The 26,057-nt window shown below is 43.1% G+C and overlaps 2 protein-coding genes across 6 annotated transcripts; one reads left to right on the top strand and one right to left on the bottom strand.

Moving 5' to 3' along the window:
* Positions 1-584: 584 nt before the first annotated feature.
* Positions 585-4,390, top strand: LOC125303497 (cytosolic 5'-nucleotidase 1A). 3 transcript variants are annotated; one of them, XM_048257271.1, is made up of 7 exons: positions 585-649; positions 1,147-1,232; positions 1,334-1,444; positions 1,538-1,664; positions 1,791-1,913; positions 2,210-2,379; positions 2,565-4,390. In XM_048257271.1, exons 2-7 carry the CDS (start codon positions 1,194-1,196, stop codon positions 2,835-2,837), a joined length of 843 nt encoding a protein of 280 aa, XP_048113228.1. In that variant the 5' UTR covers positions 585-649; positions 1,147-1,193; the 3' UTR covers positions 2,838-4,390. The 3 variants fall into 3 exon arrangements, with proteins under 3 accessions (XP_048113228.1, XP_048113227.1, XP_048113226.1); XM_048257270.1 differs by having other exon boundaries at positions 591-814; XM_048257269.1 differs by having other exon boundaries at positions 591-856.
* Positions 3,183-20,621, bottom strand: LOC125303496 (ras association domain-containing protein 8). Of its 3 annotated transcripts, XM_048257267.1 has the most exons (7): positions 20,354-20,621; positions 16,169-16,246; positions 12,209-12,468; positions 10,340-11,223; positions 8,454-8,591; positions 6,683-6,827; positions 3,183-5,112 (listed from the first exon to the last, which is right to left on the bottom strand). In XM_048257267.1, exons 3-7 carry the CDS (start codon positions 12,309-12,311, stop codon positions 4,991-4,993), a joined length of 1,392 nt encoding a protein of 463 aa, XP_048113224.1. In that variant the 5' UTR covers positions 12,312-12,468; positions 16,169-16,246; positions 20,354-20,621; the 3' UTR covers positions 3,183-4,990. The 3 variants fall into 3 exon arrangements, with proteins under 3 accessions (XP_048113224.1, XP_048113225.1, XP_048113223.1); XM_048257268.1 differs by lacking the exon at positions 12,209-12,468; XM_048257266.1 differs by lacking the exon at positions 16,169-16,246.
* Between the last annotated feature and the right edge of the window lie 5,436 nt (positions 20,622-26,057).

Here is a 26,057-nt window from a genome sequence, read left to right as displayed (position 1 = left end):
ACAGTATAGGCTCAAGATAAGTTAAAAAAAAATAATTCCTAGTTTAATCATTCAAAAATAAGGAAACATGGACAGCATTTTATTCTTTTTAATAAAGCACAACCAGAAAATACAGGAAAAACACATGAAAAAGACACAACAAAGAAGGCATTTATAGTGACCCTCCCTAGTCTTGGGCAGACTAGATGGGATTTACTGTGATTTACTGTTCTAATCTTTATCTTTAACATGATGCACTAATATGGTCGTTTAGGGCTGCATTTCAGTGGAGTTGGGGATATCCAAACTGATGAGAACATGAATGTTGAAAAGCACTGACAGGTCTAAATTCATCATGCCATTTCTTCTGAAGAGACTGATTGGGACTAGTATTATTGTTCAACATAACATTCTGTGTTCTAGAATCTTTGATTTCAACTTCTAGCCCAGAGCCTTATAGCTATGTTCTAGCCTACAAGCAGCAGACGCGGCTTATATTCTACGTCGCACCTATGCTACTTGTTTTACTACTCCGATGCAGAAGGTGGCAGCTAGTGTTTTACTAACACAGAGAGTTGGCAAATCTGGAGCAAGAAACAAGCTTCTGAGCAGGCAGGCAAGGAGAGATTGAGGAGAAGGAATTCAAAGCGCGAACTTCACAACATCACCTGTAATTGCAAGTCAGGGTGTAGTCTATGTATCCCATTCTGTATTAGTCGGGTTTACCCGTAATCCGACCATAGACGTGGAATTGAAATGACCTCGCCTTTTTTTCCTTGAAAAAAAGAAGTGACCTCGCTTCCAATTGATATGCGACGTGCGCAAGCAACGAATGGTGTGTGCCTGATAGTATCTGTGGAAAAACACTTAAGAATAGGTTTGTAGCTGTACCTAGCCTACTTGTCAAAGATTGCCTACAGACACCGGAGATATTGCACCAGACAGAATTTTCGTAATGAAAGCCATCACACTTGCCCATTCTCACCGACAAGCGAGCGAGCAACTTTAGTTAAAAGTACACGGCAGTCTGCGTAATGCTGTGGTCTAGGCTACTCTTACAATTTGTTTTGCTATTCTGATCACGGCTGTAAAACATGTAGGCCTACTTGTTTTCATAACTTAATCTTTACTGTACAGAGAAAAATGTTTTTTCATTTTGTCCATCAGCACAATTGTTCACAACTTCCGCGTCTAAGTAGCCTAACCTATGCAGAATGGATCCAAACATTATCACCAACACGGACGTGGTACAGGTGAGAGTCTGCATGCTGACATTCCGACAGTTTTTACTTGGAATTACAGAATTCGTCCATTCTTTTTTCCATCTTTAAATTGTTGTATTTTCATTTCACAGCTGCCGTCCAGCGTCATTGTAATTGCAGTTTCGTGCCATGGAATTTTTGATCTGGACACACCCACCGAGTTGGATACTTTGTCGAAAGGCCCCACGTTCTCCTTCATTAAGGTAAAATAGGCCTATTCCTAATGACTTTTAAATTATATTTTTCAAAGAGATTTCCAATTTTGACTCATTCACTCAGTACTCATCACCCTGCAGGCTATTCAAGCCATGAATGAAAAACTGACGGGCAAAACTCCCAAGGTCACTTTGTTTGATGTGATTATATTGGCCAAGGATTTACAAGGGAACCAGGCAAAGATAGAAAATAGCATTAAACATTACGGTAATGAATATTGATGATCAAGTCACGCCTTTGTCTATCAGAATTTACAATAATAATTTAAAGTACAAAAAAGATTTGTAAATGTACACTTTATTGTATCTTATGCAATGCTATAATATTCCACAGGTCTTCCAATAAGTAGATGTTGGTTTTTCAACAATGAAGAATTTACGCAAAGCCTTAAATCCACAAATGCAAAATTATTCCTGTCCATGGACTCCAGTGATGTCTGCAAGGCCTTGCAAGAAGGTAGCTCATATGCATTAATGAATTCAGTAACCTAAAGAAGGTAGCTCATATGCATTAATGAATTCAGTAACCTAAAGAAGGTAGCTCATATGCATTAATGAATTCAGTAACCTAAAGAAGGTAGCTCATATGCATTAATGAATTCAGTAACCTAATGACAAGTTCAGTGAAGAAAACCTTTGTGACACACTTTTAGGAGCCTCCGAGGAGGAATACACAAATGTTGTGGTCCCATCAAACCTTTGCTGTTTTAAATGTTGTGTTTCTGTTTCAAATGTGTTGTGTGGGGTGAATAGGAGTTCCAGCTGCACTGCTGTGCCCTCAGACCCAGGCCGAGGGGGATAAGGAGCAGGTTGCAAACCCATTCAAAGTCCTGCTGTCAGGGGATGTAATGGGCCTGCCAGAGGAGAAACTGTCCGAGGCAGGATTGAGTCAGCCCCAGCTCCAGACATTTAAAGCAGCTAAGGTAAGAGCCACCAGTCAGTGGAGAAAGATCTCTGAAGTTAAATATATACACAAGCACATACATCTTATCACTAATAGTCCATGTTGGACCATCTATCCCCCCCTACATCTCCTCATTTGCATAGGCCTACTTGTTTTTCTTTTTGCTGTCCAATGACTTTTGCCGCCCCTTGCCTGCCTGCATAGGCCTCCATGGCAGAGTTTGCTGCAGTGATTCGGGAGATGAGGAGACATTTTGCCAGGGAGGATAGCCCCCTGCGGGTGACGCTGATGAGCGTTCTGGGCTCCAGCAAGGAATGGGCCAGTGCCCTGTTGACGGCACGGGGTTTGGGGCTGGAGGTGGATGAGGCCTACTGTTTGGCTGGCGCCTCCAGTGGCCCCATTCTGAACTGCATTCAGCCTCACATTATGTGCTATGATGGACTGTACAGTGTGACAGAAGTACCAGCATTGTCCTGAAAAATGAATACATAACTTGTTGGGAGGCTGTGGTTCCCTGATTATTAATGACATTGAGTGACGCATGAGTCCAAAATATTTGAGATCAGGATTCAGGATTATCTTGATATTTTGATGTGCCAAAGCATTGTGATAGATATCATTGCCAATTACGGCTTGATATAGATAGCTATAATTGCCAGTTATGAGTTCTGTACTCTAAATATTCTAAAAAGTACAAATGAAATGCTGTGGGTGCTATATTTCTCCTAAAGATATTTAGATCTCCGTTTAGGGGAATGGTTTTGTTTTGTTTTCTATGCTTTTGCTTTTCTTTGCAAAAGAACACTCAAACATTTACACAGGTGCTGTGTTGAGCAGTGAACAAGTGTCTTTATTTATAAAACAACTGAGCAACTAAATAAATAAATACTCTTAGGTATCTCCAAACAACATGGTGAAATAGAGTCATGGCAATTTTAGCTTAGCTTTAAAAGTCACCTACATTCCTTGCATATATGCAGCATGTTATGAGGAAGCCAATATGAAGGAGCATTGGAAACATTACACAGCAAACACAAAAGTGGCTTAATCATGCAGCAACAGATTACTTTGCCAAATGAGACACAATAATAATAGTACATAATACATTGATGACGTGGCCCACACACATCCTATTAAACAATGGTAGATACACAACAAATGCTCAACACAATCGTTGCATTGGGGTTTTTAAGAAATATTATGTAAGGATTTACTATATGCTTAGCAGTGGTATAGCTTAGAGTCAAAATGTATAATACAATTATGCAGTACTGCTAATGATATGTAAGAGAGCATGTGGGTATACTACAAAGCAGACAGAGCCTGTGGGTATACTACAAAGCAAGGTTAGTGATTTGTAGAGCATGAAGCCAGAAGTGTGTTCACATTTGACAAGCAGTGGTGAATCTTCTCAATGGACTTTTTTCTTTGTTCTTTTCAATTTAAATATTTGTATGTAACAATTTTCAGTTGTTTGCTTTAAACTGTAAACAAAATGGCATGCAACAAGGCCACAAACCTTTGCCTCTGCCTCTTTAATATACCACTGTTCATAACACATCCCTCCTGAGTTTTGAAACAAAATGCTTATGGGGCTTACTGTACTTAGACTACTGTACAGACTCAATACTGCAGAGGTTTGGAAACGTGCTTTGTTTTGCCAAATGAATGTCAGAGCTTTTCAAAATAGCCTTCATCTGCTACATTGTTCACTAATCTAAAAATGACAATTGTGTAATACTGATTTGATTTACTCAAACATAAGGCACTGAATGTGTTGCAGACTGATTACTAGAGCCTTGAAAATATTTAGAACTCCACTGCAAAAACACAGAGAGCAAACCAATCACACACATTGTTTATTGCTGTTTATCTGCAAGTATGCAGTTGGATATGGCTTACGGATATATAAACATTAACACTTGCTTTCCTTGGTCTTTGGCCTGATTTCATTAAGGACAAGTGCACAAGACAGAGCATTTACACAATCACATTCTTCTGAAAATAAATGAGACAATTTCCTCTAGGAACTGTGTTTTCTGTTCTTTCAACTGCATTATTATTAGTCTGCATTGATTTAGTATCTGAATTCTTCTCTGTAGCTTTGATGATTTGAAATACCTCTCCATGATTCAGTTCTTCCATAGAGTGAAATAGAGTTTTATCTGAGGTATTTCACATATTCCACAGTTCCTCATTTGTAATCCAGGTGAGCCTCTCATGCTTTCAAGGTCTCAGCAAGTGAGAGGAATGTTTTGGTGAAAATGCGGTAATGTGAACTATGTGCTTATTACCTCCATCTCAACCCATCACCTGCTGTGGTGATTGTATGTGGTCATATAATGTGCAGATTAAGTGGATAAACAAATGTAAACAATGCAGCAAACAAAAAGAGCACAAGTTAAAGGACGATGAGATGCCCTCATCAACATCTCTCTCAGAACTGGGCGTGTAGCAAACAGAACCCTATACACTACAAAAGGCTGGACTCTGATCACTGTGGCATTCCCATGAACGCCACCACCTCCAAATAATACATGGCCACCGAGAGGACTCAATCGTCTGTGGTGTTGGGGTGTAGGCTGGTGTCTTTTGAGGAGACTGGGAGGGGTGGATGTGTCCTCTAGCCCTCACACATAGATACCCTCTGGGTTTAGCGCTGACCTTAGACCACTCTGCAGGACACGCAAGTGTCCAGGGATGGGGTGGGCTATGCCAGGACGCTTCAGGGAACCAGACAAGGCAGCAAAATCTGAGGGTAGAGGGCAAGACAGACAGGTTTAATAAGGACATTTCAGAGACTCAGACAAATTGGTAGAAATCTACAAGGAGAGGATCATATAAAAAGAATGGGATATAGGCTAAGAATTTGTCAAACAAAGCAGCAAAGTCAAAAGTGTTAGTCATACATTAAATGAATGAAGGTGCCATTATAAGAACTGATACTTTCTGGTACTTTTTGTGATAAAAAAAAAACAAATACTCCAGTACACAATTGCTCAGGATATGCAATTCCATGTCCAACCACTGGTTGTCAGTCTGGAGTAAAGAGGCAATGCAACTGCCAGTGGGAAGTTGCCTAAACAACAATGACATCATCTGATATAAAACATATTTCCTGCCAGACCATTAGAAGCCAACGATCCAAAACACCAGAACATGCTTCCTTGATGACAATGTTTGGGTTTATACTGGGGACAGTTATGACAACCTTACCTCAGGAAACAGACCATACACTGCATATTTGCACAGTTAAAAGCTTCATCTAGTTTGGGAATGAAGCGTATTGCTGTTCATGGCAGGGGACATGTAGAGGGTCAACAATTCAATATACCAATCAGAAGAGCTAGACCTATTTCTGCTTTCAACAGGACTCTTTTTCCTTCATCTCTCTCTCTCTCTCTCTCTCTCTCTCTCCTCTCTCTCTCTCTCTCTCTCTCTCTCTCTCTCTCTCTCTCTCTCTCTCTCGCTCTAAGCTGTTCTTATCCCTCTTTTATGTCTCCCAAAGTCAATCAAAGTAAGTGCTCCGTGTCTCTGATGAGGACCAGTGAGGTGAGTGACCGTTTCCTGGCAGCCGTTGCCAGAGAGACCAGAAGTCACACAGGAGGAGGCGGGAATACATGTTACGCTTTGGCGGACATGCTAACTCGCGCTCAGCAGTGAGCCGGTGGGAGGGTTGGCAGGGAAGAACGATTCTCTTGATATAAACCGGCGGTGCTGCAAGCACAGATTGAGCAGACTTCCTGTAGGTGTGTGTGTGTGTGTGTGTGTGTGTGTATGTGTGTGAGTTAGAGTGAACGTGGGTTGTGCTTAGATTCACCTAACATCACATCTTTTCAGAGTTGCACCAGTCCTTTGTGTTTGTAATATCCCAAATAACAGTGGCAGGAAATTTCAAAAGAAGCTAAGCAAAATCAAAACTTTTTTTTTTTTTCGATTTTACAGAACCTGATGCATAAAACCTTCATATAATCAGGCAGGTTATATTTGCAAGGTGCAAAAAAATAGTCACAGACACCATCCCACGGGTGTCCTGAGATGACTTCAGGACTGTCCTAGACTCTGACCTTATGTTGCAGTACTGTCCAGCTATAACAACAAATGAGGATACCAATAAAGACACAACAGTGGCATAATGTAGGCTTTTCAACTTTATTTTAAGCTATAATTCTTAACTGATGGTAATGTAGTGTTCATATAACGTGAGTCGCTTTGGACAAGTGTCTGCCAAATGCCATAACCATAAAAATCTACCCCTGCACATACACAAGGCTTGTATGTGTGCATAGTAGGAAGGGAAGTGTGTGAGGTGTTGGGTGTACCTGAGCTCTCCGCAGCATGGCCTCCCTCCTCCTCACCAGGCTCCACGGGCAGCACGGTGACCTTGGTGCCTGTCTGTTGGATGAACTGCTGCAGATTGACCTGCCTGAGCTCCTTGGTGAGCTGCTCCAACTCATGCTGCTTGTCCTGGGCAGATAGAATGAGATGAGAGATGATGTGAGGAGAGTGAGCTCAAACATCTGGGGGAGTGAGGCCTTGGTGGGGGGGGGGATATTTACTATCTCTTTGTGTATCAGCACTGTCCTTCAGAATTTCAGTGGTGAAGTGTGTATATTTTTGCTGTATGTGTGTGTGTGGGTCTTTCTGTTTGTTGGGACATGTTAGGATGTGCACATATTTTGGGGCAGCCGTGGCCTACTGGTTAGCGCTTCGGACTTGTAACCAGAGGGTTGCCGGTTTGAAAACCCCGACCAGTAGGCACGGCTGAAGTGCCCTTGAGCAAGGCACCTAACCCCTCACTGCTCCCCGAGCGCCGCTGTGGTTGCAGGCAGCTCACTGCGCTGGGATTAGTGTGTGCTTCACCTCACTGTGTGCTGAGTGTGTTTCACTAATTCACGGATTGGGATAAATGCAGAGACCAAATTTCCCTCACGGGATCAAAAGAGTATATATACTTATACTTATACCTGTGTGTATACAGTGCAACCGGAAAGCTTTCAGACCCTTTCAAGTTTTCCACATTGTGTTATGTTTCAGACTCATCTTTAAATGCATTCAGTTCATTTTTTGTCTCATCAATCTACACACAATACTCCAATGAGATCCAGAGTTCCTTTGTGAGAATGAGAGAAACATACAGAAGGACAACCATCAGTGCAGCACTCCACCAATCAGGCCTTACATCAGTGCAGCTCTCCACCAATCAGGCCTTTACATCCGTGCAGCTCTCCACCAATCAGGCCTTTACGGCAGAGTGTCCAGACGGAAGCTATCTCTTTACGGCAGAGTGTCCAGACGGAAGCTATCTCTTTACGGCAGAGTGGCCAGACGGAAGCTATCTCTTTACGGTAGTTTGCCAAAAACCACCTGAATGCCTCTCTGACCTTGAGAAGTAAAATCCTCTGATGGTCTGATGAAACGAAGATTGAACTATTTGGCCACAATTCCCAACAGCGTGTGTGGAAGAAACCAGGCAATCAGCTGCTGACCTGGGCGGCCAGATCTAAGAAGACTGTTGGTTGTTCCAAATCTTTTCCATTTGAGAATGATGGAGGCTACCATGCTCTTGGACCATCAACTGTGAGACCTTATAAAGACAGATGTGTGCCTCTCCTAATAATGTCCAATGAATTCATTTAGGCACAGGTGGACTCCAGTCAAGTTGTAGGAGCATCTCAAGGACTATTGACAGAAGTAGGATGCACCAGAGCTCAATTGCAAGAGTCATAACAAAGGGTCCGAATACTTATATAAATGGGATAATTCAGTCTTTTATTTTAAATTTACAAAACACTCCAAACACCTGCTTTTTTCCTGGAGTATTGGACTATTTTGTGTAGATTGATGATGGAAAAAAATAATTAAATCCATTTAATTATTATAATTTCAAGAACATAAGAAAATGTAGAAAACTTGAAAGGGTCTGAAAACGTTCCGGTTGCACTGTATGTGCAAATGTATGTATGTACTGTATGTATACAGCGTGTGTGTGTGTGTGTATTTACATTTCAAAGTGTTCTGTTTGTGAGTATGCACGCATATGTTTTGGTCTGTGTGTGTGTGTGTGTGTGTGTGTGCGCGCATCCTCCTGACCTGCAGCCTCTTCCCACACTGACCCAGCGAACGTTCCAACGCTCTGCAGCTGCTCTCCAGGTGGACGGCGTGCTGCGTCTGCACCTTCAGCTCCAGGGAGATGCGCTGCAGACGCACACGCAGCTCCTCCTCACTCACCTGCACAGGTAGGACACAAACAAGAGAGTTGCTTTCCTTTTTTTCTACATTTAGTGTTTTTTTTTCTCTGTATGAGTGAAATTGAAAAGATCTCAAAGCTTCAAAATATTCATATATTCAAATATTCAACTGTTAAGGGATATCAGGTCCTAATATTGTTTTTTATTACACAGCTCTTCACAAGACAAGTAGAACGCTCCATTGGCTTGAATGGGATTTCCCAAAGTTCAACGGGTTTTGTGCTTCTGATACGTCTTTCATATCACTACGCAAGGACTGGAACTTCATTCAAAAGTGAAAGCAGACGGTTGATCAGCTGTGTTCTAAAGAATGTTTGATTCAAGTTCAGCGTTTGTTGATGCGAACTATTTGTTTCTCAGCAAATGCCATAGTCTAGGCTATGTAGGCTAAAGTCATATTGTGGGGAGTTTAGTAATTCGTTTTGGCAAGTAGCCGTGTAATAAGCGCGATAATATATAGAACGCCAGTCATTACTGGGAAAATAAGTCCCTTCAGAAAATAAGTCCCTTGCGCATTGGGGTCCGGTTCGCCCTGTCGGGACTTATTTAAATATAAGTATACTTTTTTGATCCCGTGAGGGAAATTTGGTCTCTGCATTTAACCCAATTGGTGAATTAGTGAAACACAAACAGTACACACAGTGAACACACAGTGAGGTGAAGCACACACTAATCCCGGCACAGCCTGCTGCAACGGTGGCGCTCGGGGAGCAGTGAGGGGTTAGGTGCCTTGCTCAAGGGCACTTCAGCCGCGGCCCACTGGTCAGGGCTCGAACCGGCAACCCTCCGGTTACAAGTCCAGAGTGCTAACCAGTGGGCCACGGCTGCCCACAATTTATTGTGCCTTATTTTCCCAGTAATGACCGGCGTTCTATACATTATCCCTTACATATTTCATAAAACAACTGATTTTGATAGTTTAAAAACAATGATCAAAAATCTGTTGACCACCCTGACCACCTTGTAATAGAAGGTTTACAATTTAGTAAGAATTCCAAAGCTATTATGAAAACGTGGGAGATAAGCTCTCAGGGCTTGGCCTGTGCAACCCCAGAGTTAGGAACTCCCAACAGGTTGACCAAACTCCCACAAGTGTGATACGTCCCAAATGTGCGTTTCCTCCCTATTCTTACTACTTATGTAACCGTATTAGTATGCCACTGAGTGAGGCAAACATTCGGATACACACCCTCAAGTCCTGAGGTAACTCTAAGGGTAACTAGACTAAATATGTAATATGAAGGGTGGTGGTAGCATAGTGGTTAAGGAGCTGGGCTAGCATGCCATGCAGTAGCCAGAAAGGTTGTGTGCTCAATTTGGCTTCCACAGTTGTGCCCTTGAACAAGGCACTTAACCCAGAGTTGTTCTGGGGATAATGGCTCTTGAAATAAGAGTTGACATATATAAGTTATAGAATTGACATATATAAGTTGCTTTGGATAAAAGCATTTGCATTATTTTTAATACTGATACAAACTCTTAAAAAGATATACTGGAAGACAATTAATTAGTAATTAACTGACTGAATAATGTATTCCCTTGGCATTATTAAAAATGGGACACTACGATTCATTTCTCATTTTCAGATATCAAATTCAAATGTTGTAGAAGTGGGAATCAGATCTCCGATGGCTCTGATATCAAAACATCAAAGTGGTATTTTATCATATTATTCCACCTACATTAAGGCTGAAAACACCATATCTCTATTAAGAGTTTTTTTCCTACCTGCTGCAACTCTTTCTGCTCTAGCTGCGTCCTCTCGGCCTCTAGTCCAGCCTCCACACTCTGCAGCCGCGTCAGCCGCTGCCTGAGGTCATCCTCGCATTCCCGCACGCGGCCCCGCATCTCCTGCAGCCTGTCGTCCAGCTGCCGCTCGCTCTCCCGCTCGATCTCCAGCTCGCTCGCCCAGAACTCCTCCTCCTCCATCTCCACCTCGCTCCTGCGTAGACGCTTCTCCAGGCACGCTATCTCCTCCACCACCTCTGCCGCCGCCACGCCCGCGGCATCGCAGCCCCCACCACCGCTACCACCGCCGCCAACACACTCCCCTCTTTGCCCCCAGGTCCTGAGCTCCACGTCGTAGACCTCCAGCCTACGCCCGAGTATCCCCAGCTTCTCCCCCTGCAGACGGATCAGCCGGGTCAGGTCCTCTGCACGGCTCCCGGAGAGCTGCAGCATGCCAGACGCAGGCGTGTGTCCGTTACTCAACACGACAGCCTGCCGTTTCAGTTCCACCTCGTGACCGCCGCTGCCGCTGGTGCCAGGCAGCCGCCCCCCACTCAGGATGTCCCGGAGGCTCCGTGGGGCTCCGGCGAAGGTCAGCGACTTGCGTCTGGGCTCCCGGCGCCGCAGCGAGAGGCTGCCCTGCGGTCGGAACTTGGCCATGGGCGGCAGGCTCTGTCTGTGGGGGCCGCGCTCGGGCAGCCTGGAGCCCGGCCCTTCTGACGGGGGCCGCTCGGTCAGCGAGGGCCCCGTGCGGTGCAGGACGAGCTGCACGTCGCCGGCGTACTGGCCCCAGGTGTTCAGCGAGGCCACGGGGCTCTCGTACGGGGCCAGGAAGCGCTCTGCGTCCCGCCATTTCTCAATCAGAGTGTACCTCCCGGTGCGCCCTATGGAGACAAAGATACACAGGTTAAGGTTATGGTCTTTAGAGGGAGCTGAACTGATTTATGCAGTACATCATTCAAAAAAGAAAGGAAATTATCTCAGCAATCTATATGTGGCTACTAGCCTCTATTTGTGGCCTGGTTTTGTGTTATTATGTATGTGGTTAATATGTAATCTGGCCATAATTAAGATATCAGAAAATCAGGGTATTAAAGGAACAGGAAGCCATTTTGTAGGCCAAGCATACATGTATAATTGAAATACTGCCAACTTTATAGCTTCTGAGGATCTAAAAGACTGAAAGATTGATGTTTTAAAGCCCTAATGTGCTTGATCTTACTTCTTCTCTTCTACATGCTGAAAGATTTGAAAGATAAAATGTTTTCATTTAATTTAATTTCCATAATGGCTGGTGAGTAAGTGCCGACTTTTGGAATAGCAACGGGGTGTCTCAGTATGTGACGGCCTTCCTGAGTTAGAGAATGAGTCAGATTTTCCATCTCAGCTGGAACTCGCAGCTCAACGGCTTCTCTTACTTTGAGCGGGAGGGGGGGGCACATAATCGCATTTGGACCAGAACCACTATTTCAGTGGAGCTCCACTTTCCCCCCTGATCTTATAGACGACCGCAGACTCGGTAGATGATGACGGCTTTCCACTGCCATTACAGTCTCATTTGGAATTTGGCTTGACAGAGAACCTTGCTTAACCAAAACACATTGTCTGCAAAGTAATTGAATCAAGTACCCGGAGTTTATATTATTGATGTTTTCGGAAAATTCAACATATTTAAAAGGTCAGAACACCAGAAACAAACCACTTATATTAATGATCAAAGGCATGGTTAACGTTCGGTGGCTTAATATCATTTACAAAAGGCTCAGTGATCTCATAAATAAGGAAACAGTGAGATAATCCAATAACAACAACCAGCACAACTACAACAGCTACCACTGGCAATAGTAATCCTTGTCATCTATACAGTACCTATAGCCTGGGCCAGGGCAATGACCACCTCCTGGCAGGTAGTGGCCTCTGTGACACCACAGACGACACGCTGGATGCCATCCACCCACACTTTGAGCTCCATCCTGGGTCAGGGCCTTTGGGTCTTCCCCCTCCCCCCTCATTCCCCCATGATTTCAGTCAAGGCCTCAGGCCTGTGCCAGCGGCCCTTCCCCTCTTCTCCTTCCTGACCCCTCCTCTGGCCAGCAGTGAGGTCAGGGATGTGTCGGCAGCAACAGCAACTGGAAGTGCAGAGGAGTCATAGACGTATCATTTACAAACATGTTGTTACTCATAATTCACATCCTGCAGGGATGTCTTTGGTTTGATACCATCTCCAGACACATTTTCATATACTCTTAGAAGTTGTCAAAGCACTCTGAGCAATTCACTTTTGACTGTGTATAGAGGCATGTTAAGATTTTATGTATCCTTGAGTTTAACAAATGGATTGGGATTAGTTGACAATAGGTGTGTTATGACTGACTGTGTATTGAAGTTGGCTTCAGTTGCTACAAATGGCTGCTATGGCTTTCATGTTCGATGGAGCTTGTACTTGAGAGAAAAACAACCACAAACAAAAACAATAGTGAAGACCTCATCTGTCCCCGGGTAACAAAAGCCCTTCATTGTGCATCATCCACCTTTCCCATTCAGGAAGTCTCTTTTTTAAAGGAAACTCCTCAGCAGTCTTAACAACAGACCTCTGTATGCTTTCAGCCCAACAGACTTCCTTCCTCACATTTCCTCTAGGATTTAAATCACAACAATGAGGAAACTTTCTTGAAAGAGAGCAAACACCTCCCAGCTGTCATCAGACCATTCTGCTGCGTGGTGAAAGAAAAACAGAATCTATCCTACAGTGGCCTTCAAAACATGCACAGAGCCTCACACTAATCAAACCTGGCTCTATTTATAGGTGAGGCAGAGGGGAGAGAAGAATAGGTGCAAACGGTTGGTTGGAGCTGGCAAGGCCAGGCCAGCCGAGGCCTGCTGGGAGACCTGGGACCAGCTGGACACGGCCATATTGTCCCTCCCATCTTTATGAACAGGAAGGTTTTAGGGGCCTGGGCCTGAGCGCCAGTGGGGGTACTCTGAGCCAAGTTTCCTCTGGAGCGCTGGGCGTGGGGGAGGAACCCCAGGGGCACTGGGGGAGGAAGCAGTGGGAGGAAGGTGTGCAGGGTAGAGGGACCTGGGATGGAGAGCCCCAGCTCTCAGGGCACTCACTGACAGAGTCCGCTGGTCTCCACAAGTGCACGAGGGAGAGGAGAGGAGGGAGAGGAGAAAAGACACTTGATTTCCTTGGAAAGGGTTTCCCTAAGAGGGTTGATTACAGCAAGTGTGATTACCAATGTGCACATAAACAATGTGCAGCACACTGGAGTTAACCGACTGCCAACTGTCATGTATTCGTCCACACAAAGGCAAGATTGATGGCGTAATATTTGAAAGACATCTGATTCATTTTAACTTTCAATGGACAAGCCAAGAATACATAAAAACTAAATGTTTAATGTATTTATGTATTTCAAAGTACCAGCTGCCTATTTAGTCGTGAGGTTTCTTGGTTGCTGACATTTAATAACATTTCCTCTGCAAAACAGAGCATGCACCATTGAAAGTAGGATACCGCAGAAGCAGGCATATAAACACCCTTCAGGTAACATCTGACCGCAAACAAAATTATTCCACTCAGTATTTTAGTCACAATGAGTGAAAAGAAAAAAAATGTCGGACAACATGGTGTTCTAAAGTCTTCTGACATTCATGGTTTCAAAAGTTGTACCCCTTTCGTTTAGCAGGACTGACGGTTGTAAAGAAAAATCTGGTTTTGGGCCTCCTTCAGAAAGCAGATGGCAGAGTGCGGCACCACCTCCTCCTCACTCTGTTTATGGTTTCCAGCAGATGATATCTCTATTCCTGGGTTTCATGGCGGAGAGAGCCGCTGTCGTCCTGTCCTTCATTCAAACACATGCACACACTGCCCTTAAATGGAACGGGCCACAAGCAGAACGAAACAGAGCGGCTGAGTCACACCAACAGCATTAGGGGAATTTCTTTGCACAGAGCGACCATTGACCATTTGACCTTTTTCCATCCATAGTTAAAACAAAGACCCCAGTGGCCCAATGAATTCTACCATGTATGTACAAAGAGTGTGAAATGAAGTGTGTGTGTGTGTGTGTGTGAGAGAGTGTGTGTGTGTGTGAGAGAGAGAGAGACAGAGAGAGAGAGAGAAAGCATGTGTGTGTTTGTGTGTGCATGTGTGTGTGTGTGTGGTAACTGAGCTCCCGTGCATTACTTGTGCTATAAATCACAGTTAGTCACCGTGAGTTTAGGGGCACGCGACTCAATCAAACTAGGCCATGGTCATTCCAGCTCAACTGTTCTCGAACAGAGCTGCGAGCGTAATCCTGAAAACACATACATCTCAATGACACACCATCTCACCTGCTCTTTCTCCCGTCAGTCCATATATCAAAGCATGTAATGATATGACGTGGCATAGGACTGCCTTTTCAGTCAAGCTCCTCTTTTCTGCATATAGAGTTTATATATAGGTATAGGTTATCTAGAGTGTGCAAATATGACCTACCCGACAAGCTTATTCTGTCTGTTTGCACCTGAAAATTAATATCTTATGTGTAATATGATATTTTACACTGTGACAATAACTGAAAATATAATGAAAAGAAATAATACAATTTTAATAATGATGATTAAATGCTTTGCAGCAGGATGTTTGAGAATGAAGTCCAATACGATGTGTAACATGGGATATGAATAAAATTAATCCTGTGCCTTTCCCCATGTTGTTTTTCCATAAGGGGTCTTTTCGACCAGTTTAGCCTATAGTTTGTCACAGTCAGACATCTTATTATATGTCTAAAGTCAGCTATGGCAGAAACTGGTCAAAAAGTGAGTGGATCAGCACGTCTCATGCTGAGTACCCATTCCAAATCAAGCAGAATACAGGCAGGCAGAGAGAGCAGAAGCAGCCTCTGGATTTCATCCATTCCTGCACGTGGGTGGTCTCGTCCCTGAAGGCAGTATGGTCTATGGTAAGACAGGAACAGGAGGGGTAGCCTTTAGAGTTCTTTCACACCTTTGCATCACACTGACTGAGGAACAGATGTCACTGACTGCTACCACAAAGTTTACTCTAGTCTAAAGGTCTAGCACCCGTCAAAAAGGGCTGTCTATCCCTGCCCAAAATGGCTCCTGCTTCAGAATTTTTGTGTCCAAGTGTGTAGAGATCAAAGTCGTATTTTCACATATATCACTCTCTGCTCAGAAGAGTAGTGGTGGATTATTTATCCTGAGACATGCATAATTAACCCTCGGGTTCCATAATACCTTTCAACCTCAGAATAAACAAGGAAATTCCTCTTGAGCAACACACACGGAGATCTAAAAGAGTCCCTCGCTACCTGTCAGAGAAACTTACCCACGGGGTGTGGACAGAGAAATCTGCTCCCACAGCTAACAGCCCCGACGCAGACGGCAGCACCCCTGATCACTGGCAAACACTGCGCAGCCCCTGATCACTGCAGCAAAAACAACTAACCATATGCTCCGGCAGGCTGCTCTGGGCTCCTCACTGTGTTGGCATGCAGTCAGCATTAAGGATATCCCAGCTTCCAGTTTAGCACTCCATACATAGAGATATTTACCTAAATGTATTCAATATCTTTATGGTACAGGAGCATTGAGATGGAGTATCCATATCCATGTATTTTAAGCATTACCTGTGGCTGTAATAAACAAAGGCCCAAAAAAAAAACATCAAGGAGGACAATAACACCATTTGGGCTTTGATTTGGAGGAAGCAGTATGGTGGTGTTGTGTCTCAAGAGACAAACACTGCATCAACACAGCCCTTTAATTACTTGGTCCATGAATAGCTCCTATTACTTCTTTCTCCTATCAGAATAAACACACCTTTGTTTTTTCTCCAACAGCAGGGCACCATTTAAGGAAGGGGGTGGGGCAGAGGGGTCCGTTAGAAAAACAGCAATCCTGTGGAGGAGAAGGTCAGTGTAAATATCCCCTCCCATACAAACTAATGCTTATCCATCCAAAATGTTTTTTGAAAACTATCATAGCTTTCTGTTTTTGCAATCAATCTATTTTCAGAGATGCATTAATTCCAATTGCCCCTCCTGCTGGGCTACATACAATTACCCGCCTTTTATGCACTGCGCCATAATTGGTTGCAGACGTCTCACAAAATGGATTCATGCACACAAAGAGCCGCCTCTGATTTTAGGGTTGTGGTACCCCCCACCCCCCAAAGCGGAGCCTCTGTAGTTTTACGAGCCTCCGTACAGTCCAAGTCCCTCCCTCCCTGCGTGGAGGCTCACATTTATTGACTTTGGACACCTGGATTTCTTTAATCGCTCACAGTGCGTTGACTACTCAACTGCTCGAATGTGCATTAGGCCTAATTATTGGTGAGACTGTGGCCTACATAGTAAAAGTGTGTTTATAAAAACTGAATGCTCCTAAATAAATCCACAAGCTGAATTCCACTTTTTCCAGAAGTTCATCAATGCCTGCTTGTTTGGTTCTTCATTCTACATCATTAAAAGCATTGCTTGTCTTCACGAAGATATAAACCAAGGCATACATCATTGCAGAGCAGTGAATGAGGTAGACAGTGGCGTGGACAATAAGGTGGGGATCACATTGGCCAGTGGCAAGCAGCAGGTTTCCTATTGTTTTCTATGTGGTTCTGCAGCAGAACCATGGCAGCGCTAGCGTAGCGCTAGGATTGAACAAGCTGAGCGTTGAACTTGGTTCAACTTTCAAAGCGCAACACGAGCGTATTCAATTGTCAGTTTAAGCAAACCGTTTGTGTTCCTTAGGAACGAGATAGAGCTAGAGATATGGTCTGAGCGTTGCGTTACGCTTGCCGCTGGCCAGTGTGATCCATGCCTAATATGGTCTCTATGCTTCCGCTGCCAAACCATAGAGAACAATAGAAAACCTGCTGCTTGCCGTTGGTCAGTGTGATCCATGCCTAAGACAAAGAAATGTACCCTACAGCACTTCTCTTTAGCTTCATTATGGACATTTTGTCCACTACAGAGCAGCACAGGTTAGTCCTACCCATTTTGGGAAAGGACAGTTCCTGAGAGATGTAGTATATACGACACCCCTTTCACCCCCTGAGGTGACTGGAAAAGTACACTCGTGAACTAGCCGGGTTGGATGCAGTCATAACTCTGATCCAGCAGTGCTCCATTGGAAAGAGTTTCTATACATGTCATTTTCACAATGGACACTGAACTGTAGGAAATTGAAAGTGACCGAATAAGCCTTTATCTAATCACCGAACTCAAGTGCCACCATGTTAGTCCCTGAACTTCTAGACTACATCTTTTGGATAGTTTTACTTGCTCAAAGGTGATCAAGAGGTGCTCAAAACTGGTGAACTCCATGCAGTGTTCTTTAGAAACAGTCTTTGATCCATTTCTGGAGAAAACTGAGCAGGAAGCAGTTATCTGTCTGAGTCAGGCTAGTATCCTTGACTCTTCTCCCTGGAATTACATGTTTAAGCCCAACAGGGAATGAGATACAACAAAGGGTACATCAAATGTGCTGGCCCCTGCAAGGCCCTTGCATATGAAATGATACAAAATCCTGTTATTATTTATGAAGAGGGCATTTCACATACCATATGCTCTACAACATACCGGTACATCAAGTAGGGCTCCATTAATTAATATCAAAATGTAAATGGAAGATTTTCCAAACATGTCAGGTCCTTATCAGCAATACAATACAAATTAAGAGATTTAAGATGTATTTGGACCAAGCAAGGTGGGGCCGTTCCCTTCAATCTGACAAAGTGTGACATCTGACCTTGATGTTTAAGATCTTTGTAAAAGACAACTCTTTTTAATTTAGGACAAGTACTGCCTAACTAAGGACAGTCAGAGTAATGCTAGTTAGCGATATCAGTAACATCTTTCACTACTGCAATAGAAGGTGTGATGGATCCTGGAAGGGTAGATGTGATCCAGGTAGCAAAACTACTGGACAGGCTGTTTTCAACATCTTTGCCTATTTATATTCTTGAGCATGATTGAGAGGATGCAAGTTATCGATTGGCTTAAGAGCCAGTATCGCTTTAGGAAAACCTACATCTTCTCACATCAAAGGCAGAGAAAAAAGAACGAGAAGAGAGAGGAACCTACACATGATGGCATAGATAATCTCTCTGGACATAAAAGGTGTGGGTTTCACTGTCAGTCAAGGATGTTAACAAACATGCACAAACTGGTCTATCTATCAGCTTACGCCTTGGTCTTGCACCGTATAAACTGACAACAGTAAAAGAATGCATTCCTGCCCTGTACAAAAGCCGTAAGCCTTGACACAGATAAGAGAATTCAGTCATTGGCCTAATCTTTAGGGTCTGATTTCATGGGAAAATGAACAGAGATGTGAATCATGGCCAGTCTAAAAAGGCCAACATGCAGCAACTACATCAACCAGTAAGACGCTCAAAGGTTTACTATATAGGTTTACAGTGCTTTCAGGAGTAGAGGATTGAGAGGTGAGACTAGTGATTGAAGTGGCAGATAATCTCAAAGTAAAGATCATTCAAATGTCAAATATATGTAGATGTGAATGACACATTTTTACTGTTGATATGTATTACTGTTTACTATTGATATCAACTCATTGCATTTATTTGAATCCTACAGGCAACTTCACTGTGAATATTTGAAGCAAAACAGACAGCTGAGCTTTAGTACCAGAAAACATGACCCTGGCAGCCAGGTGAGGGTAAACTCACATCTGCTTCATGTTTCAATATGGCACAGGCAGTAGTCTACAGCCCAATGCAAAACAAAACCTCCCTCATACAGCTAACTCCCTGGATGCTGTACTGAAGGGGGAGGGATAGGTGCTCTGAATATCCAAAGCTCTTCAGTGAATCCTCATCCTTTATCTTCATGATCATCCCTCTATTCATGTTAAGGCGCTAAACATATGTGTCCAACACCCAGGGATCAAGATTGTTTCTCTTTCATGAAGTTCACACTGTAGGGCAGGCCTACCATTTACTCACTTGTGTGTGTGTTTAATATGAAGTTAAGGCTTTGATGGATGGGGATACTTTTCTCAGGGAGCTCACAGTAATCTAGGAGAGACATGCAATTGTGCACAGCATAGTGTATCTCAATATCACAAAGTTGACCATCCAAAGCGGTTCTTTTGGTTTATCTGTTCACATGGGAGATTGGAGTCAACAGAGGTGCCTAGCTCATGTTGATCTATCCGGTCCTGTTATGGATCCCCTTATTGGCAGAAATGTTTTAATAAACTATCCCTTCCCAGATTCGGGAGGTCAGTTATGGCAAAATGGCTAACATCTGGACAGCATGTTTAGCAAAGGCATAATGCCCTTTGTTCTCTTGCCATGGCTGGGAGATGCAGACTGACTTTGAAATGCCAGCCTCAAGAGTGGTATCATACAAACACATCATCATGCCGAAGTGACATTGGAATCCACCAAAAAACATTGAACATGAGTTTAGTGTGCATTAACTGCTGAACTTATCAAAACCATCCATCCAAACATTTAGCTGGTGGCTGGGTCCAATGGGGGCTTCAGATCATTTCTTTTCTAGACTGTTGGGATTTTCTGGAGACATTGAACTATGAAAATGATGTACGCTACTATTTTCATGAATACAGTCAATGGCTGTAATAATGCAATGATCTTTAAAACCACAATCAGTTCATAACTAGTTGCAATATTCGAAAATTCTCTAATCCTTCTGTACAAATAGTTACATGAAATTGACAAAACAGAAATTTACTGTTTAGGAATCTTATTTCAAACACCAAGCATAACACTATTCTTTGATAATATGAAGTAGCCTACGCTATGTTTTCATAATACCTCAGTGCACAGGATTTCCATCAATGAAAAAAAAACTTTTTTTCTAAGATGGCAAAGTTTTCAGCGAAAATGTCTTTTCTCTAGTATCCTACCTAGCTGGCCCTGAAGTTGTTTTTCAAACACATCTCACTAATGGGCATAACATATGCTGTACTGTGTGATATATAGGTTCAACCATTATAATAAGACACGAGATATAATCTTACCTTCGTTTCTCCAAAGACGAGGAAAACAACCAGCCCCGTTTAACGTCGCTCTTGATTTAGTCACTATACTGATTTAACGTGAACACAAATTCTGATCTTGGTATCGACTTTTTTAGCCTAAGTTGTTTGTTGATTCCATCACGAGAACTAGTACAATTGCCGAGGGGATGTTTCAGCGTCTGACCACAGCATATGACAGACGACTTTCACGCGAGCGAAGTTTCTGCCCATCGCAGTTGAAAAGGATGCAGTTCCACAATCTGCCAAGCAGCGGAAAAAACTGTCCTCTCATTTCGCTTGTCTTTAAAGAGACACCGCAAGGCATTATGGACTATTTTAAAGTTGTAGGCTAATGTGCCGTTCTAAGCACATTCTCCCAGATTGATTTTTAGTAGCCTATACATTGGAGACATCAATCAAAGCCTGAGGGTCTGTGTCCCAGTATGCTAATTATGTGAATTCATATGTTTTACTTAAGCTCTGAATTTAGTGAGCCAACCCCATAACACATTTCGTTTAGCCTAATGGCTTTATTCTCGATTTCTCTGTAGCTTAAAAAACATAATAGAGCGGAAATATGAAAACCTTCATCCTGAATTGACTAAATCGTGTCAGTGAGTGGTTTCTCCTTGTTGTAATAGGCCTATACTAGTTCCTCAAGCATTAGTGGTGTAAATGTGATTTTGTGAGAGATTACTTTTGAGGGATTCATTTTCCCCGTTCTCTGACCTTCAAAGATAAACTCACCGTTAGCATTTAAAATAAGGATACTGCCTTATGTCTAATAGGCCTACTGCATGAGTGCTTCCTCCCTGACAACAACCCCGTCCGCATCTGAGTAGGCTATAGCCTACATAAGCAAAACAGTAGGCTATGCTTACAAGAACCAAGGCTACTTTTAAAATGAAACATTAAGATGAAATGTACAAATGTAAGGCCGTTATCTGCAAACCGGCAATTCAATGTGCTTTGCATGGACAAATGTAGGCTACAACACCTACTGCAACCAGATTTGGTGAACAAATGTGGGATTTACTGCAACTACATTCATCCACAGGAGATTTTTTTTTTTTTTTTAACCACAACACCCATGTAAATGTGACCTGTGTGAAGTTTCAATAGGCCTAGTCTTCCCAGTCAGCTAAGATTTGTGAAATTAACTGTGTGCCTATACTGACCCCTTGTGACATAAGTTTGAAAAGACCCGACACAACTTAGTTTTTCTCAGTTGCTTTGGTGCATTTCTCAGATCAGAATTGAAATTCTCAAAACTGTTTGTTCAAACTTCATATCATCTTATCACTTGTGCAAATCATTAAAGCACTTCCCCCATCTTTAACAAATAGCAGTGCTTTTCACTGGTGCTTTTCAATCATGTCTGCTGTTTTTTTTTTATCTTCAATTGCTAATGGCATGTTGCTCAAAATGCTGCTATACTGGTTCTCTGCTGAATAGCTCTACCCCATAAAACAAATTGGCCTTTTTTCATAGCTTGTGTCATTACAAATTACTGCATCAATGTGGTGTGGTATGGAGGCAATCAGCTGTGCCACAGCTGAGGTGTTATGGAAGCCCAGGTTGCTTTGATAGCGGCCTTAAGGTCGTCTGTATTGTTGGGTCTGCTGTTTCTCATTTTCCTCTTGTCTGGCCAATCAAGCACAGTAGCTAATACCATGGCAAGCAAACCAGTTCGTTTTGCACTATGGGCAGATGCCAAGTCCTGCTGGAAAAGGAAATCAGCATCTCCATAAAGCTTGTCAGCAGATGAAAGCATGAAGTCCTGCTGGAAAAGGAGATCAGCATCTCCATAAAGCTTGTCAGCAGATGAAAGCATGAAGTCCTGCTGGAAAAGGAGATCAACATCTCCATAAAGCTTGTCAGCAGATGAAAGCATGACATTCTCCTGGTAGAAGGCTGCATTGACTTGACTTGATAAAACACAGTGGAACAACACCAGCAGATGACATGGCACTCAAAATTATCACTGACTGTGAAAACATCAAACTGTTCCTCTCCACTCTTCCCCTGCAGACTCTTCCTTGATTGGACCCTGATATTCAAATGAAATGCAAAATTTGTTTTTGTGAAAAGAGTTTGGACCACTGAGTAACAATCCAGTTCTGTCTCTCCTTATAGCCCAGGCATGACACTCTTTTGTCTCTGATTCAGGAGTGACTTGACACTAGGCATGAGCCACTTATATCCCACTTCCTGGGCACATCTGTGCGTGGTGGCTCTTGATGCAGACTCCAGGCTCAGCCCATTCCTTGTGAAGCTCCTCCAAGTTCATGAATCGACTTTGCTTGACAATTCTCTCAAGGCAGATAGATAGATAGATCGATAGATAGATAGATAGATAGATAGATAGATAGATGGATACTTTATTGATCCCCATGGGGAAATTCAAGGTCTCAGTAGCATACAGACATCACACACAACATTCACTAACAGCAGAAAAAGTAATTAAAAGTATATAATATAAAAAACACAACTAAGCAATAAGGACAGTAAGATAAAGAATATACTAAAATACAAATTATACTAAATAACACTAAATCTAAGTCTAAAAACAGTATCCACATAGTGGGTGATTAATTATGAGGTGCTTGCAATGATTGCAGGGACTGAGCCTGTGATTCTCTGTGCATAGTAAGGTAAGGTGCTCTGTGTGAGTGGGTGTCATGGTGATGGTGCAAATGAGTAACTATAGACTAAACTATAGAAAAAAAAATAAATAAATAAATAAATAAAAATATATATATATAACTATATTAAAGCAACACCAAAGAGTTTTTTGTACCTTAAAATAATGTTTCCAAATTTTTTTCAGTGGTTCATTAACTCGTAACAGGGTGAACGGCACTTTTGCATTCGCTTCGCGGCCCTCTATCGGCTATAACCGCACTATGTAAGTTTGCCAGATCGGGTAGTGGATCTGTAGTTCGATGGAATGAGACATAAGAAACTACAAATTTGACTTCCATGATGTCGCAATACATCGTACTTTCATAAAATCATGCAACATATTCTACCTTGTTTATGGACATAGTTATTTGCAAAGCCGTTGCTGGATGAACAAATAGCGTGCGTGCGACAGAGGAAAAGTTCTTTGGTGTTGCTTTAAGTAGAGGTATAAGTGTGGCCACAATCCGGCTGTGGGATGGAGGGAGGGGTTATGCATATGTGCTAATATAGCATGCAAACAGTGAGGCAGTAAGACAGACAGTACCCAAACATGGAGAGGCAGACAGACTATGCGGAGAAGTCTATCTCTCCTCTTCCCTTAAGTGAAGCATTGAAAAGTTCAATGGCCCTGGGGACAAATGAGTTCCTCAGTCTGTCTGTTGTGCAAGGCAGTGAGCGAAGTCTCCAGCTGATCAAGCTCTTCTGCTTTACAATAGTGCTGTGGAGTGGATGACACTTATTGTCCAAAATGTTGATCAGTTTGTTCAGGGTCCTTTTGTCAGATATTGAAGTGATGCACTCCAGTTCAGCTCCCACTACAGAGCCAGCTTTCCTTACCAGCCTGCAAGTTGCCCAGCATCCTTCTTCTTTGTGCTTCCTCCCCAGCATACCACTGCATAGAAGAGGGCACTGGCAACAACAGACTGGTAGAACATCCTGAGGAGCTTGCTGCACACATTGAAGAACCGCAGCCTCCTCAGGAAGAACAGCCTGCTCTGCCCTTTCTTGTAGTGCGTCAGTGTTGGCTGACCAGTCCAGTTTATTGTCCAGGTGGAGACCCAGATACTTGTAGGTGCTTACCACCTCCCCATTGACCCCATCAATGGAGACTGGTAGCAGAGCGGGCTTAGACCTGCGGAAATCCACCACCATCTCTTTGGTCTTTGAAGTGATGAGTTGAAGGTGATTGAGTTTGCACCATTGCACAAAGTCCTCCACCAGGTTCCTGTACTCCTCCTCTTGCTCGTCCCTGATACACCCCACAATTGCAGTATCGTCAGAAAACTTGTGTGTGGCATGACTCGGTGTTGTGTTGTAGCAGAAGTCAGATGTGTACAGGGTGAACAGGACTGGAGAGAGCACAGTTCCCTGTGGCGCTCCGGTGCTGCTGATCACAGTGAGATGTCATCCTTGTTGCTTGCATACCATTTGCTACCACACATTTCCCTTCCAGTCAACTTTCCATGAATATGCTTTCATACAGCACTCTGGAAACACCCTGCCCACATTCTGTGGCTTATACCCTCCTTGAGGGTGTCAATGAGTGTCCTCTGGACAACTACCAAGTTTGCAGTCTTTCCCATGATTGTGGCTGTGTTTACTGAACCAGACTAAGAGTTTTAAGGCTCAGGAAACCGACATTTCTGTATTATAACTTCTTTATTTTAATATTTTGAGATACTGTTTTGGTTGTCATGAGCTGTAACTGTAAAACTGTAAAAACGGAACATCCCGAAGAAATGGTATCAGAGAATTAACACTGAGAGAGATGGTCTGCACACTGTATATGGGCTCCAAGAAATACTTTATTTAACGTTTCAATCTCAACAGATCTTCATCAGGCAAAAAGTTTTATGACCCCCAACAAATGAATAATAGAATGGGTGAAACACACACAAATAGACAGACACACACACACATACACACACACACACAAAAAACAAACACACACACACACACACAAACACACACACACACAAACACACTCACACAAGTAGCCTACTCAAATAGAGTTGTCACCCCCTTCCTTCTCCCCCAGCACACACATCAGTCATTGCACAATTCACATTGTGTTATGATTGTGTGCTTTAACAATAGGCTAAGGCAATTGGAAATGCATCAATCTTGCACACACCATAGGCCTACTGTCTCTTTCATAACCAAAGACAAAATTAAAGTGATAAAAACTAGGACTTAGAAGTCTGTCATATATGTGTCTGTAGGCTACTGTTTTGCAATGACATTGAGTTATTCGACACAGACCTTATAGCCTAGGCTACACTGTAACCCACCTATAACGACTTTGGCTTGCCTACACACAACCATAGACAGTAAAACAACTCAACATCTTTTATAAACTAACATTAACCTACCCTTTCGTTGCATGCATAGGCCTAATAATACGTAGGATATTGATAGTAGCCTAGATTATTGACTGACTGTTGGCCAATCATTTACTCGTCTGGCTGTGACGTATTTCGCCGCTTTCCAGTTATATTTAGAGCCTATTTATACCCCGCGAAGTAGTCAATGGCCGCCGCCAACAGTGTGCCTGAGCTAGCTAGCAGTGTGTTGGAGGTGTGAGGAAAATTAGCAGTCACTTTACCAGCTAGGCCTACCAATTGTCGACTAGTTAGCGATACAATTCACATGCATATCTCTTTGTCTTGTCAGTGATGATTTAGAAGAAACTCCTTAGTGCACCGTCGATTTTAATAAACTGTTCAAAGCATCCACCCGCTTGTCATGACTTCCCAGTGAAAGAATATCGACTAATGGTGTGAATATCCGCAGGCTGCCAATAGAGGCACTCCTCACAATGAAAGACCAAGCTCGTTTCATGTTTAGAAGAAGCAGGACGGGGTAGGCTAAAATCCCTTGGTGTATGAAGCATATTTATGCAGTAGACTGTTATATCGCAAGTAGGCTATTTGGAATTAGGAAGCTCGGATCTCTGGGTAAGTGGTCTTTGCTCTGCGCTACGGTGTATCCGCCCATATTTATGTACAGGCCAACCTCC

The sequence above is a fragment of the Alosa alosa genome, chromosome 11 (assembly GCF_017589495.1).
Source record: "Alosa alosa isolate M-15738 ecotype Scorff River chromosome 11, AALO_Geno_1.1, whole genome shotgun sequence".
NCBI lineage: Eukaryota > Metazoa > Chordata > Actinopteri > Clupeiformes > Clupeidae > Alosa > Alosa alosa.
Note: the sequence above shows the minus strand (reverse complement) of the source record. Positions and strands in the feature narration are given on the sequence as shown.

What these genes read in the sequence shown, in the direction of transcription:
- LOC125303497 (XM_048257271.1), top strand. Translation starts at nt 1,194, where the DNA reads ATGGATCCAAACATTATCACCAACACGGACGTGGTACAG. An exon ending in AAATAGCATTAAACATTACG is followed by an intron (nt 1,665 to 1,790) that starts GTAATGAATATT and finishes AATATTCCACAG; the next exon opens with GTCTTCCAATAAGTAGATGT. An exon ending in CTGCAAGGCCTTGCAAGAAG is followed by an intron (nt 1,914 to 2,209) that starts GTAGCTCATATG and finishes TGGGGTGAATAG; the next exon opens with GAGTTCCAGCTGCACTGCTG.
- LOC125303496 (XM_048257267.1), bottom strand. Translation starts at nt 12,311, where the DNA reads ATGGAGCTCAAAGTGTGGGTGGATGGCATCCAGCGTGTCGTCTGTGGT. An exon ending in TGCCCTGGCCCAGGCTATAG is followed by an intron (nt 11,224 to 12,208) that starts GTACTGTATAGA and finishes TTGTCTCCATAG; the next exon opens with GGCGCACCGGGAGGTACACT. An exon ending in AGTGTGGGAAGAGGCTGCAG is followed by an intron (nt 6,828 to 8,453) that starts GTCAGGAGGATG and finishes CTATCTGCCCAG; the next exon opens with GACAAGCAGCATGAGTTGGA.